At 40.1% G+C, this 14593-nt stretch overlaps 1 protein-coding gene across 1 annotated transcript; it reads right to left on the bottom strand.

The window, feature by feature from the left end:
* Positions 1-260: 260 nt before the first annotated feature.
* Positions 261-14321, bottom strand: LOC132258218 (muscle segmentation homeobox-like). The gene is made up of 2 exons (XM_059755421.1): positions 13225-14321; positions 261-2121 (listed from the first exon to the last, which is right to left on the bottom strand). Exons 1-2 carry the CDS (start codon positions 13805-13807, stop codon positions 1775-1777), a joined length of 930 nt encoding a protein of 309 aa, XP_059611404.1. The 5' UTR covers positions 13808-14321; the 3' UTR covers positions 261-1774.
* Positions 14322-14593: the final 272 nt, after the last annotated feature.

Below are 14593 nucleotides of genomic sequence, written 5' to 3'. Positions count from 1 at the left end.
TTAAGTCGATTCATGCAGAAATATCGGATAGAAACTCAAGAAATTCATTATAATTTAGGAATTCATGTGGAAACAGTCTAAAGACTTCAAGTTTTAAGAAATGTCAGGTAAATTAAGGGCATAATATCTCCTCCTTGATTTCTCCAGTGTTCAATGGAAGCCAAGACAGATCCTAAGTAAAGCCAGGAAAGTCAACATGCCGCACAAGATCGAGGGGAGAAATTGAGTTGAAAGAGGGATAAATAAAAACCCTTTGAAGCTTAATTCGATCATTGAATTTTATTGTATATGACTTTTATCTAATGTCTTTCAATCATCTGTTTTCCTTTCGCATATTACATTTCAATATTTGCATTCTTTTTTCACCCTCTCAAAGTCACAAAGATGTTTTCCTTTCCCTTTTTTCTCTCCTTTTTTCCCGCAAAAATGTACATTCTCTTGCATAAATTTAGTGGTTTTTGTGTACATGAAGAATTCTGAATGTATTGCAAATGAATTTTTGAGTTATGGTCATCTTCCCCTCTGCATTGCGCGGTATTTTGTGTCTTGAGTTTGTTCTTTTTTCCCCATTTTCATTATTAAATATATAGTCTTACAACATACTGATGATAGAATCTGTTTTTTTTCATTTTCTTCTTTTAATATTCTTCAACAACACAGAATATCTTCTAATATTACACATTTATGTATATTGTTTTTCTTCATTCTTAAGTTTGTAACCTCTAAAATCAATTTTCTGTCACATAATTCATGTGTCATTTAATAGTAAATCATTGAATTTGTAGTGTAATTTATCACCTACAATTACTATTCATCCATCTATTTACATCTTTGTCCAAGTTTTCTACCATTTATTCATTCAAGTTTCTATTTACAGAGTCTTTTTCGCAATTGAATCATCGCATTTTAGAAAATAATGGAATTCAGCATTCTCAAACACTCCTCAACAAAATGGAAAAAATATGCAGAAAAGAAAGAAAAATTATACCTTTTCTTATAAATAGTTTTGTTCTCTCTCATCAATTCATCATCACTACAATTAATTCTTGTTATACAAAAGCTAACACTATTTACAAATTACATCAATTCTGTGTGTGTGTGTTTTTATAATACAGTGATTATTTAAATAATATTTTCACTATAATGTAATTTCATTTATAAATACATAATTAGCTTTTTTCTGCTCCTCTCGCTCTTGCAATTTATGTCACTGATAAGAAAGGTTATTTCTGTGAAATGTTGGTAAACAAACTGGACGCAAACACCCTTCAAATGTGAAGCTGAACCGTTTTGCCGTTAGCGTGATTTCGTGTTGTTCATTTTTAAGCATTTCGCGGAGGTTTTTCTTCTTCTTCTAAATCTCCACAATTACTTGCGACTCTCTCATATTAACCCGCACAGACAGTCTCTCTCTTCTCACACAATATTGCGCGCTTGGAATTGTGTTGATGATGGCGGAAACATGATTTTTCATACATTATGCGTGTTATTCCAATTGTGTAAGATAAATTAGATATTAATTAATCGCGCTGCCGCGAGAAAATTTGCTCTCCGACTAAAGATATACGTTAAATTCCAGTAGCGCCTCACTTTTTTCCTCCTCCTTCTTCTTCCCTGGCCACAAGGGAGAGACAAACGATGTAGTAAACATAGTAATTTATGGGATTGGAATTGGGTTCTTCTTTGGTCAGCCGCAGGTCCAGTTTGTTCGCCATTTGTTATATAATTTGCCCTCATAGAGAGTGTAAATACGTGTGATTTCGTCACGCCGAGATTACCCTAAGTGCATCGCGCCGCCCATGAGACTGGGATGGAAGTAGCCCATGTACAGCTGCGCCCCGGGCGCGCCGCGGCCCAGCGCTGCCATCTTGATCTTCTCCAGCTCAGCCTCTTGGAGTCGTTTCGCCTTGGCGCGCCGGTTCTGGAACCAAATCTTCACTTGGGTCTCAGTCAGTCGGAGGGATGATGAGAACTCTGCCCGCTCGGCGATGCTCAGGTACTGCTTCTCCCTGAACTTCTTCTCGAGCGACAGCAGTTGCTGCGTTGTGAAGGGCGTCCGTGGTTTCCTGTTGGGTTTGTGCTTCCGCAGGTTGCACTTTATGCGCGGCGGTTCTTGGTTATCTGCAAAGGAGGAGAGACGAAGAGAGCGCATTAGCATGACAAATTCATCTGCGGAGATTCCACACTCTTTTCACTCATAATAGATCTCGGGGGGACACTTAATTGTTTCTCCTATCTGGACTTCTTGGCTTTTTGGAGAGAGACACAAGAAAGAAAAAAAAAGTGAGAGAATCTATTAGAGCTTCCTCGGGAATTTTTATTCAAATGATTTCTCAACATTCTCAACGACAAAGTGGTTAAAGTGTTGTTAGGTAGCAGCGAAGCAATTAATTGGGAATAAACTACCGGTGATTGATCTCACCGGCGAAATTCAGCCTGAAATATTTGGTATTTATACATCCCAGAGATTGTGTCCAAGAAGCCAAAATACTGCCGAATAGAAAACACCTCTAACTGGACCAAAGAGTTATTTCGATTATGTGATTTTAATGTCACGTTTCTGAATTCAATTTCTGATAGCACTATCCGTAATGTGCTGTCGGACTTCTCGCCTTTTTACCTACCAAAAACCAATTTTCTCCATCTGTCTTTATTGCCCCGCTCAGTTTACACATTCTGGACGAATAGCACTATTATAGATTATCTCCTATACTTCTCTAAATTGTTTGCCAAGAGATTTCTCTGCGGCTGCCGATTTTCGAGCAGCTTTTTTCTTCTCTTCTCTCTTTCCCACCTTTTGAGTGGTATATTGACAAGACACACATTCTAAGAAGCGATTAGACAATTCCCAATTGACTCTCAATATCGCTGATAAATATTTGACGAATGTATGAATCAATATAAATAGAAACTCATTCCATTGCAAGTGTTGAGGAAAAAATAAGACAGAGTTAAAATTCGTGGCAATCCGAGTGGAGACAGTGAATTAATTGTGACTCACTTAACCCACATGTCTTTTCCCCCCCAGTCCTGAAGAAATGCATCGCTCGGAAGTTTCTCAGAAGTACTTGTCAGCTGAGACAGAAGCAATTTTATTGAATTCCGCCGGAAGATAAATTTACGCCTCACTCAGAGTCGCTTAATCTTCACGCATTCACCAAAGGGTGCCATTCTTGATTCTCTCACGCACTTCACACACGAAATCATCCACTGAAGAGTCTCAGGCGATGCACCTCAATTAAGATTGTCAAACATCGCAAGATCAACACGCGTTGCAACTTTAAGATTATGATTTTCCTAATAAGTGTTGCAAGATTACGATTAGTATATTATAAGAATGTGGTGAATTTAACTTCTGTGAAGCCTGAAATGTTTCAAACGTTGACGTCTGACGTCAATTCATATTTTTCATCTCATAAAGGCAAGAAAAGCCGGAAAATTCACGTGAAAATCAAGGAAATTAAACAATAATGACGTTCTTATGTAAATAAACACAAATTTATTGGATTTTTCTGACCATTTCGGCACATTTCAATGCACTAGATTGAGGTTATGTGTTTTAGAACGTTCTTTGATCCTTTCCAAGGAAACTAATTAAACTAAAAATGCGACTGTGCTGAAGTGTCACAATAAAAACAGTTTCTTGAAGATTCTGGCCAGCAGAATCCTTCAAGAATCCCATTGAAAACACGCCCAATGTCAGGAACAGTCGCACATTCTTCGTGCTGAAAACATCCCTTGGCAATCGCCAAAAACTCCTAGAAGATCCTTGAGATTATTTTCTGAGGAACACGGAAAAATGGGCTTCAAAAATGGCCGCAATGAAACAACTTTCTGACAGCTGAAATTCGTATTAAATAAACCTAAAATTTGCCTTGCAACGGCTTCTCATTCGTATTTAATTCTTACTTTACACCAGCGCCGCCGGGCGGCCGCCAATATAAGCTATGAAGAGCGTAAAGTTGGAACGTCAAATTCGTAGCTTTTAAGGACTGAAGTATGAAAGCCGTAATGTTGCAACGAGACTTAATTACGCTTCGAAAATACTTTAATCATCGAAACCCTGTGACCTTAGAAAGAATATAATTTACGACAATTCCAGTTAATTGGAAGAAAGTAGGAATTTCCCAAGAATGCCGTCGAAAAACCCCTCCCAGAAGATTGCGGCCTTGTCATGCGTAGTGGCGGCAAAAGAGGGAGAAGATCTCCAATGTACTAATCGACTATTAGCATTTAAGCGCTTTCAGAGTCTCTCACAACATTAAGAAGGCATCAAGTTGAAAATTTCCATAAATAAAGTGTAGCATGTGACCACTTTCTCACTTAATTTTAACTAACGAGATAATGTTTTTCACTGATGCATTCCACGGGGGAAACTCAAAAACGACAATAAATCTCTTTCGGGGCGTCAGAAATTTATTAAGTCTTTCCATCTTCCCCAGAATGCTTCTCTTCTGTGTACACACATGTGTCGTTTAAGTGACAATTTTTACATCTCACAGCGACACACAAGTAGCAATTTACACGAAAAATCAAAGGGAATCATTTGTTCTTCTTCTTCTGGCTCTTAATGCCGCGGACGATAAGACAAGGCGCAAAAGGCGCTCTCCTGTCTTGTCAAGGAAATTTACACAAAATGTCTAAATGAGGATCTTTATAAAATTGAAAATGTCAACAGGGTCTTATGTGGTCTTGTTCTTGTGTTAATGATTCACTTTTCCCGGCTTCTTATTACTGATGGTGATCGATTAAGCTGCCACTGCGCATATTGAATGTTAAATGCCATGTTAATATGTGGTTTGTGGGGGTAACAAGACACTTTCCTTAAACACATGATAAATGCTGCACAATTGGAGAAAAAAGTAAGGCGATTTCTCTTCTGGACTTCCAATCATAACCATGAAGAGTGGATTGATTTATCACATCATCCACCGAAATCCTTGTGCGCCATTTCGCCAAAGAGATCAACATTTCAATTGTGTGTCTCATGAGACACACAATGTTCCATTACAAATTTGGCTTTAATCGCGGTAAAGCACTTGAAGGCACGATGCAATTCAACTTGAGCATGAATATTGCAATCTGCACATAAATTTCAAACACTTTGTTGCCGCTTATGTCTCAATATATGTTAAATGTGCCCAAAGAATTTATTGAAATTCCAATCCTCATTGTCGAGAATGTGGGTATCGAAGTGGAGAACATCAACCAATTACACTTGAGTGCAAAATGCAGCAAATGAATAGCATTTGTGTGTACAAACTCGCCCAAGTGATGTGTTGGCCTTTCAAAATCACACTGCACACAATTTCAAGGCGTAAATTAATTTGTGATTGCATCAATGTGAGAAAATTGTGCACACGCGGAACAGAGACAGAGAGACATTTCACGACAAAAGGATGAATTGCTGGCTCATTCCAAGGAGATAATATGCCACAAATCAGTCTCTGTGCAGAATCTTCCACACTTCACACACTTCTGGGCGTCTTTAAAGACATTTTTCATCGCTTTTTTCTGACTTATCACAATCTAATCCAAGTTTTGCCTTCAGAAAATGCTTAGAAAAATTCAGACCAAATTGTGAGGTTATGAATTCGCCTAAAAACTCTTCCTTGAACTAATTTAAATCTTTATTAGCCTGGAAATGATTAAATATAGTGAATCTCTGAATGTTTCCACGGAAATTATCAAGAAAAGAGACATTTTTATGCATTTAAATCATATTTTTGAGGTTATGTTTGATTTTTAGGCTTTTTCTCAAGCGATATGAAGTTTATTCGTCCTAAAATGCTGAAATACGCAAGGAAAAGAGAAATATTCTTAGATTAAGCAAGAATTTGATGATTTTTAGGGTTATTTAATTGCCAAAATCGGTTTAAAATTAATCACATAACCTAAAAAGGCAAACTTTATTAAGAAATGTCTCAAATTGTTGAAAAGAAAAGCATTTGTAATGGAAATATTCCATATTTTTTCCCACTTTCAATTCCAAACAATCACTTTGAAGCTGTACACCACTTCCGACCATAATATCTGCCCCTTGGTTTATTCTTCAGCCATATTTATGATGAATCATAAGCGTTAAATTCACAATTATTCGACTCATTTGCCAAAAAGTCTTCGCGATATCGCAACAGCGCCGCTGAATGTTAGCAAAATGACATTAATTAAGTGACTATTTGAGACTTAAGATGGTGTTTTGATTCATCCGTATTTGCGCAACTAAGTGAAGAAATTAAAAACTAAACAACCGCTATTTTCATTCAAAATCCCCTTAGTGGACATTCGCATTTATACAATCAAGAGGCATTTTATATGTACAACTTCCTGCATATCCACTTAAAGTCATTCGATTTTTTGCCCTAATCACCTCTCGAGAGAGAGTTCCAAACGTTCCAAATCATTTCTCTCACTTAGTACTGGTGCAAAAACCATCCACTAAATTGTGACTAATTAAATGTCTTCGAAGCTCTTCGCGGGGGGAGAAAAAACAGCAACATAGCGAGAAATAAATGACTCTTCATTCGCAACATTTCTATTCCACATGGTAGAAAATATGATATGTTTCATTTTGACACAAAACTATCAGCCATTCTCGCAAATGGGACTAAATTGCCAATTAAATAAATCAAATTGAAACCGACAAATGGCACATTCGCAATTCAACCACTCATTGAATTGATCTTTCTCTTCACGTTAGAAAAAAACACACACACCATATTATATATAGTGTTGGAGAGAGATCAATATGTTATTTCATAACACGATCTCATATCGCACATTTTGAGCTCAAACAGGCGTTCGATTCACAAGAAATGCACACGCCAGACGCCAGCTTTTATTACAATAAAAGTGCGATATGTGAGCGAATTTGTGGAAAACTATTGTGTCTGGGTTTGCCTAATGTGAAAATAGAAACCGCGACAGACATAAGGAAAAGGAGAAGACAAGCAAGAGTGTTTGTTTTTCACGCAAAAACCTAATGATATTAAGGTTTTCCTAATTACTTTTGTATTCAAATATTGAGCAATAATATGAAGCAAAGTCGCCAGAAGATGTAAATCGCGTCAACATAATATTAAAACCTTGTGTAATTCAGTTCACAGTCACATTGATGATTGAATAAAAAGCGAGCAAAGAGTCGCTGTAATGTTGCAAAAAAAGTGCCTAATTATTTACAAGGTGTTTATTTTGGGCAACCATTTGACCTACACCTTGGCCTTATCAAGGCAAGGAGCAATTGTTCAATTGATAAAAAACAATTAATATTTAAATTTATGTACACATAAACTTCCCCCAAATTGATTTATTCCACACGAAAAGAGAATCCCTTTGTGTGTCAATTCGACAAACGCAATCTCTCTGGGATTTCCACAGCGCAAAGAGCAGCAAATCCTGTTTCATTGCGCAAAAGCTTCTTCAAATGAGAAGCAATTAAAATTTTTACCATCATAATTGCAGCGATACTTGTGAAATTCATGAATTGATTGCAGCCTGAAAGAATACATGTTCATTGTTGCTTTTTTTCTCCTCCATCAGCATTGAATTGCTCTGAATGTGCTAAGTAAAACTATCTCTACACGACATAATCACACAAATTATGCTTGTTGAAAAAATTATATTCCAATTAGTGTCGTTTAAACTGTTACTCCTGCGGACGTTTTTATTCATTCGTATTATTTATGTTTCTTGTATTTGCGATGTACATGTTGGAATAACTCGCTCAAGATTTCTGGTAGTGATTTCTAAGTTCCTCTCCCGCCTTGGACAAAAGGCGATGGGTGAAGAGAGGAAAAAGACGGCAGAAAAGAAAACATGTGATACACATTCGAAGGTATAGAGGGGAAAAAAACGAGTGTAAACTGCATCATTTTTGTAGCAGCTTTCGCGGATCTCGCGTCGATTGCATACAAAACACGCACTTAATTTATTCATTTACGCTTCCAATTAATTAGTACCGATTTTCCACATCTCCCAGCAAAACTCAATCGAAGCATATAAGACAAGAAGCTCGTCCTCAACACAGAGGGAACATCTTGTGATCAGTATTTACGAGCTCGGAATGTTATCTTATCAAGCGAAGAGGCTCAAATGGAGCTCTTAAACGCACCTTCGTTTTGTACCTGAATCCCAAAGTGCCGCACTTTGCCTGCGCCTTTCAGCCTTTCAGTGCATATCATTTATTGTGACCTACAGGTGCAATCGATGGTTAATTGATACATAAATGTTTCATTTGACTTTTCTTTTATATCGTTAATTGGTGGAAATGTTAATTGGTGTGCGTTTCACCTCAATAAATGTGGCATCGTAAAACCTCATAATGGACATTACTCTGTTTATTTGTTTTACTGTCAACTGTGTTAAGGACACATTTGAGATTTCTTGCTCTTTCGCCTCTTCCTGTCGTCATTATAGCGCACTAGACTTAGGGTCACACTCTTGCAAGGGAAGGATTAGCCCATGAGAAGAGCACAGTTTATTGACTTCCGATCTTTTTAGACACTTATCTTAAAAATCATTCTGTTTTCGTTATTTCCTCCCTTAAAAAAAGAAACTGTAGCAAAACTAAAGAGTCGTTGCAACTTTATTTTCATATAATTTAAAATAAGCCGTAAAAGTTATGAATTCGTGAAACTCCGTTGCAAGATTGTAATTCATAATATTTGTGAAAATTCCCGTGAATGTCCAAGAAATTGACAATAATATGATGTTTTCAGATTCATTAGCATAGATTAATTTGATTTTTCGCGTCATTTGTGCACTTTTCAATGCACCAGATGTCGCGACACGCGCGAAAAGACAGCTGTGATGAAATTTCACAGCGAAAACAACTTTCTGGACATCTTATTCAGCAGAATCCTTCAAGAATCCCGTCTGAGACACACTCAAAGTCAGAAACAGTCACGAATAAAGATGTTGGACTCATTCTTCGCCTTTGACAGCTTCAATTTGTATTAAATAAACTCCCATAGCTTCACCTTCATACTTTACACTAGCGCCGTCGGGCGGCCGGCAATATAAGCTGTGAAAAGTTGCAACGATTCCTCTGTCAATTTCATGAAAAGTTCCTCCCCTTTTGCACTGCTATGGCAAAGCATTTAAGTCACACTGTCCGCATGGAGAGGAAGAGTAACTAGACTATCCCTTGCTGGGGACAGAGGCTTGTGTTATTAATGTGAAACTGGACGGTAAATTTATATTATGAAAATACAAATATTCGCCACGACCAATTACGGTTGCTAATTAATGTTCTGCGAGATAAATTAATTCAGATCGCTCGCAGACAGAGACCAAGACAACAAACTCACTCAAACATATTGCATGCAATTTTTTTACCACTTCTTCCTTCCCTGGCACTTCTTGCGGATAGAGTAGCGATGATCATGGCGTTTACTATGGAAACCACCGCATTCGTGATTCGCTGCAAATGGCTCTCTATGGGCGAGAGATTCTCAAGAGTGGCTGAGCAGCAGTTGCCCGTGGGATTTCATTGAGTGGCCCACAGAGGAAGTGGCAGCAAAGGGAGGACACAGACCCATTATTGTCAATTGCATCCCATGAAGCCAGAGAGACTGGCGTTCGCGCAACACCCGCGGATCACCTCGAGATGTGGGCTCCATTGGTGCAAACTTGAATTCGCCGAATTCGGTATGTGTTAATTGCTAGTGGAATGCTCTTTTTTCTCTTAATTATAATTGCGTGCGTATACATATCAGTCACTTCCAATTACAGCCGCACTTCTATGGACTCTGCGCGCCGAGTCGAACAAATCGCGCCCAATGACCCCCTCACGCACATAAGCTGAATGAGATGATTGAATAATGGTCGGAGTGAAGGAATATTCAGTGAACAAATGTAACCATTAAACTTTCCTCTATGTATGCTGACTCATTAGTGACAAATCTCAGCGCGAACGACATTCTCAGCTCCAAATCTCTCCCCCTCTGGGTGGACGCGCGATTAATTACGTATAGCGAATTAATAACAATTTAGGTCGGAATTCAGCCATTTTCCCTTCTCCAATTCAATCACAACAAACAGTGTTACGTCTCTCGCACGTACATTGGATCAATTAGAGACAAATCTCCCAGAGAAGATGTTCAGTGTTAATTCGCCATCGATAAGAAAAGATTCCCAAGTTGATACACTGCATGAGGCACAAAGCCCCAAATTAAGCTATAAAATTCAAATGATGCTGAACGACAAGTTTGGCATTTTAATTTGCTGTTTATGTTAATAATATTAAGAATTGTTGAAAAATTTTTGATGGAAGTTATAAGTTAATAGAGCCATTAACTCTCTCTCTCTCTGGCGGACCACGGAGGACGCGCCACAGGAAAAGGGGGCCACGAAGGCAAATTGACTGGAATATTCACTGCCCACCAACAGCAGAGATGGTCCGACGAGATCTTAAAAATGCCTCTTCTCCGCTTCGGTGGCAATAAAAACGACTAACAAATAATACCCCATGAAATATCGGGCAAACATTTGGATATACAGTTGCACGATCGTGTGGATGCAGAGAAAAGGATTTTTTCTTGGCCATCGCGCACCCAAGATCACTGTCTGTCATCGAGACAGTCGCTTGTCCAATTATACGATCAACAACAAAACAGTTGACGGTTGAAAGTGACACGGTATTTTGACTTTTAATTGTTCACACATGTTCTCTCTCTGGTCCATAGGCATCAAAATGAAACGGCAGCCACCGTGTAATGAGACTCTTAGAAATGCATAACTATGTAGGAATCATTCCCGCCGCGCGATTCTGCTGCCCAAAGGGGAGATAATGCGCCTCAAGACAGTTTCTGTGCAGAATCTTCAACACTTCAGACACTTCTCAACGCCCCAAAAGCCACTTTCCGTCGCTCTTTTGACTCCTTCAACTCTTTCTTACCCTAAAATATGCAAATTATCTCAATCTAATGATCGTTTTTTCATCTTGAAATTGGTTAGAAAAATTCTTCTCAAATTGTGAGGTTAGGAAATTGGCTCAAGAAATCATTCTTGGACCAATTTTGATCCTTTCAAAACCTGAAAATGAGTAAATAATGCGAATATCGGGATATTTCTACTAGATAATGACGTTGAATTTGCCTTTTAAAAGCACAAACTGCGGAAATAAATAAGCAAAGATGACATTTTTGAGGTTATGACTGACTTTTAAGCTAATTTCTGCTACTTAAATTCAATCCAAAGTTGAAAACTCAACTCTACCAAGAAGAAACACAATATTCTCAGATTCCATACAAATTTGATAATTTTGAAGGTTATTTAATAACCAGAAATTCTTTAAAAATCATCAACATAACCTAGAAAAGTGATAAAATTGATTTTTCTAGGCGAAATAATGCAGAAAATGCCCCAAATTCATTGAATCAGAAGCTTTTGTGATGCAAATATTCAAAATATTTTACTACAATTATTCCTAACACTTCCTTGGAAGCTGTACACCACTTCTGAGCATAATATCTGCCCCTTGAGGTTGTCTTCCACGCGATATCATGGAGACAGACCCTCAAAGATGATGCCACATTAATTTAAAAATACATCCATCCGAATTAAAGTGTGATTTGCACAAATATTCATCAGCCACACGCACTAATCTCAATGCAATTAGTCGCAGACATGTGTTTTCGCGATGCGGCAATTCACCTCAATGGAGGCAAAAACACTGTGTGTGTGCAATATAAGAGAAAATGTCATGCCTTAAATTACCAAATTCATCGCTATAGCGCGACATAAAACTGTGTGCAGGCGCATAATGTGTAGTCGAAAATTGAGAAAAATCGATGAAACAGTCTGATTTTATTAGACCCAGACAATCTCAGCCCAGCCAGACACCCATTTGTCACGGGCCTAATTATAAATTCCTAGAATATATTCGACTGTGGAAAAATTTTTCAATATCATGCCACAATAGGGAGGGACAATAAAAATTCTAGAAAACAACACGAATCTGAAATTCCTGAAATCCACGAAACGCGGGCGCAAAACAAATAACATCTGTGTTTGTTTCACTATTGATTTGAAGGAGTTTTATATATATGCGCTTTGGACTGAGGGAGGTTGAGAAGATAACCTATTGTTTGCCCACCTCACACCATCTATGATAGTCACTTTGGCATACCTAGGCCTCCAGACAGCCGCTCCAGACACGGCAAGATTCACCCGGCGAGAGAGGCTCAAGTGCGAGAATTCCGAAATTCTATTCAATGGCTCTCAGTGGGAATGAAATGTTTTGCATGGACGAAGGGAGAGACTTTTGTATACAAATCCGATCAGAGATATTCCAACCATTGTTTCTATCTTGTCCCAAACACACCACCACCACTTGCCGAGGCCCCATTACGGCGTCATTTGAATTTTGGGGAATCTCCGGGCACAGGAAGGGCAGATTTGTCACCAGGAAATGCTTCAGCATTCCATCAAAGCACGCAATCCTCAGAAGCAACAGCCCCAGATTCTTCAAAACACACAATTCACACTTTTGTATCGTGTCAGTGGAATTATCTTGTTAGACTCTCTTCACTGGAAAATGTGTATTAGACCACATAATATATGAAAATTGCCGAGAGAGAGAGAGAGAGAGAGATGGTGTGAGTCCATTGAATTGAATTTGTTTTGTACTACAAACATACAATTTAACAGAGAATTTACGGCAATAAATATCTATGTGAAATCACGCTAAAAAAAAAGCCTGTACGCAAATGAAGTCATAAAGGCTCCGACACACACACACTCGCCATGAAATCCACCAGCCAAGTTATATTTCTTCGACGGCAATGCAATAAAATTGCAGCAACAGCCAAACCATCATTGAAGTTCTTGGTGAAATTTGCATTGAAAACTCGCGCACAAACACACACATTTCACGCAAAGGATGGACAGACTTAGTGAGATTGCATTTGAGGCACAAGTTCATTATGTGTGCGACGAAGAGAATTTTCGGGGCCGCAACGGCAAGAAAATGGTAAAACGGGCGAGATTTATGGAAGATGCATGTATTTGAATGTTCTCCCGCTGGGAAGTTGTTTTGGACCTTTTCATCGGTCAGTGGTGGCCCAAGAGTGAATTACCGTGGCCCGGCTGTGAGGCCATAATTGACAATCATTTAATTTAATTTGACTTAATAGGAAAATGCTTGCCCGGCCATTTGGGGTTCGCCTGATGACAGGAAGTGGCCGAGGGGAGAGAGAGAGAGAGAGTGGGTGGGACACTCACCAGTGACGGGTCCTCCTGGGAAGCTCTGGCCGGGAAACATGCCCGGTGGGCCGAACGGTGGTATTTGTCTGGCCGATGGCCAAGGCACTGCGCCCCCCATGCCGCCCCATGCGGCCGCCGCCGCCGCTAATGCACTGAACGGTGTCGGCCTAATCGGCACATGTCCGGAGAGCGTGGGTGACGGAAGCAGTGATTGGGACTTCTCCACACCGGGTATTGAACTGGTCTCGTTGTTCACATCTTCAATATCGACAATTGAATCTTCCTGATTGGAGTCGTACTCCACGTCCGAGTCGGCGGCGGAGCTGTGCGCGGGGGAGTAGATTCGTTCGCTCTTGGCCAGGCCGTCCGTCGCCGCGCCATCCTGCGATTGCGACTCACGCGGGGACGCCGGCCGCCGACTGCTGAGATTGGTGGCGGAGACGATCTCCACGTCGGAGGGACTCTTTGGCCTCGTGTCGGCCAGCAGCGAGGCCACACTGAAGTTACTGACACGTGAACTGGACTTCTGTTGCGGAGGAACCGTCGGGCTTGTCATAGCCGTGCGTAGCGGAGTCACTGTCATTCCTGATGATTTTATCATGAATTTCGCCAGAATTCCTCGATAATTGCTATTTACTAAAGACACATTTAACAGTCAATCGCCCAAATACTGCCAACTGTACAACAATTGCATACACATTAGCCCATCGAGTCTCTCTCTCAAATCACGACAACTCAATCGGATCGCAATTCACTCGTGCTCTCGCATTTTATCGACTTTGCCCATAAAGCTCGCGTTTTATGCACTTATGCCAGGTTTTACGGTAGCGGAACAGATGTTGATTACACAGACAAATCGATTAACTGCCGTCAAGCAGTCAAATCACACAAAGTCCTTGTCCTTGCTTTTTAGACAATTGCGTTGGCGATGATTGGCGGTGCGAAATTGAGAACAGAACAGCCCTCAGGAGAGCAACCAAAATACCATTATTTATTTATAGTGTTCCTGGTATTCCGACACTGGCGGCGACAATCTCACAAAACTGCAGTCAGAGATCTGGGCTGGTGATTAAGACACGACCACGATCGCTGCGCTGCGTCCAAACAACTTCACGGCTTTCAGCGAACTAAAGCTGAGCAGTGGCAAGCGCTGCCGGGTCCCCTACACTCCGCTATCGTTGCTTCTCGTTCGTCGCGCGACTGTTGCCTGGGGTTACTTTGACACGAGGCGGCGACTGCCGAGCGCTCGCCCCGCCCACCCAATTGGACGCCCGCCAATCCAACGCGAGCCGTTCTCCTCCGTGGCTCCCCTCGGTGCTCCAGTGCACGAGCGACGACAGCCGACGAGTCCTGTACACCATCAGCCCACCCCACGCTGCCCTGCACG

The sequence above is a fragment of the Phlebotomus argentipes genome, unplaced genomic scaffold, assembly GCF_947086385.1.
Source record: "Phlebotomus argentipes unplaced genomic scaffold, Phlebotomus argentipes genome assembly scaffold_4, whole genome shotgun sequence".
NCBI lineage: Eukaryota > Metazoa > Arthropoda > Insecta > Diptera > Psychodidae > Phlebotomus > Phlebotomus argentipes.
The sequence above is the reverse complement of the archived record's forward strand: the minus strand, read 5'-3'. Positions and strand labels throughout refer to the sequence as shown.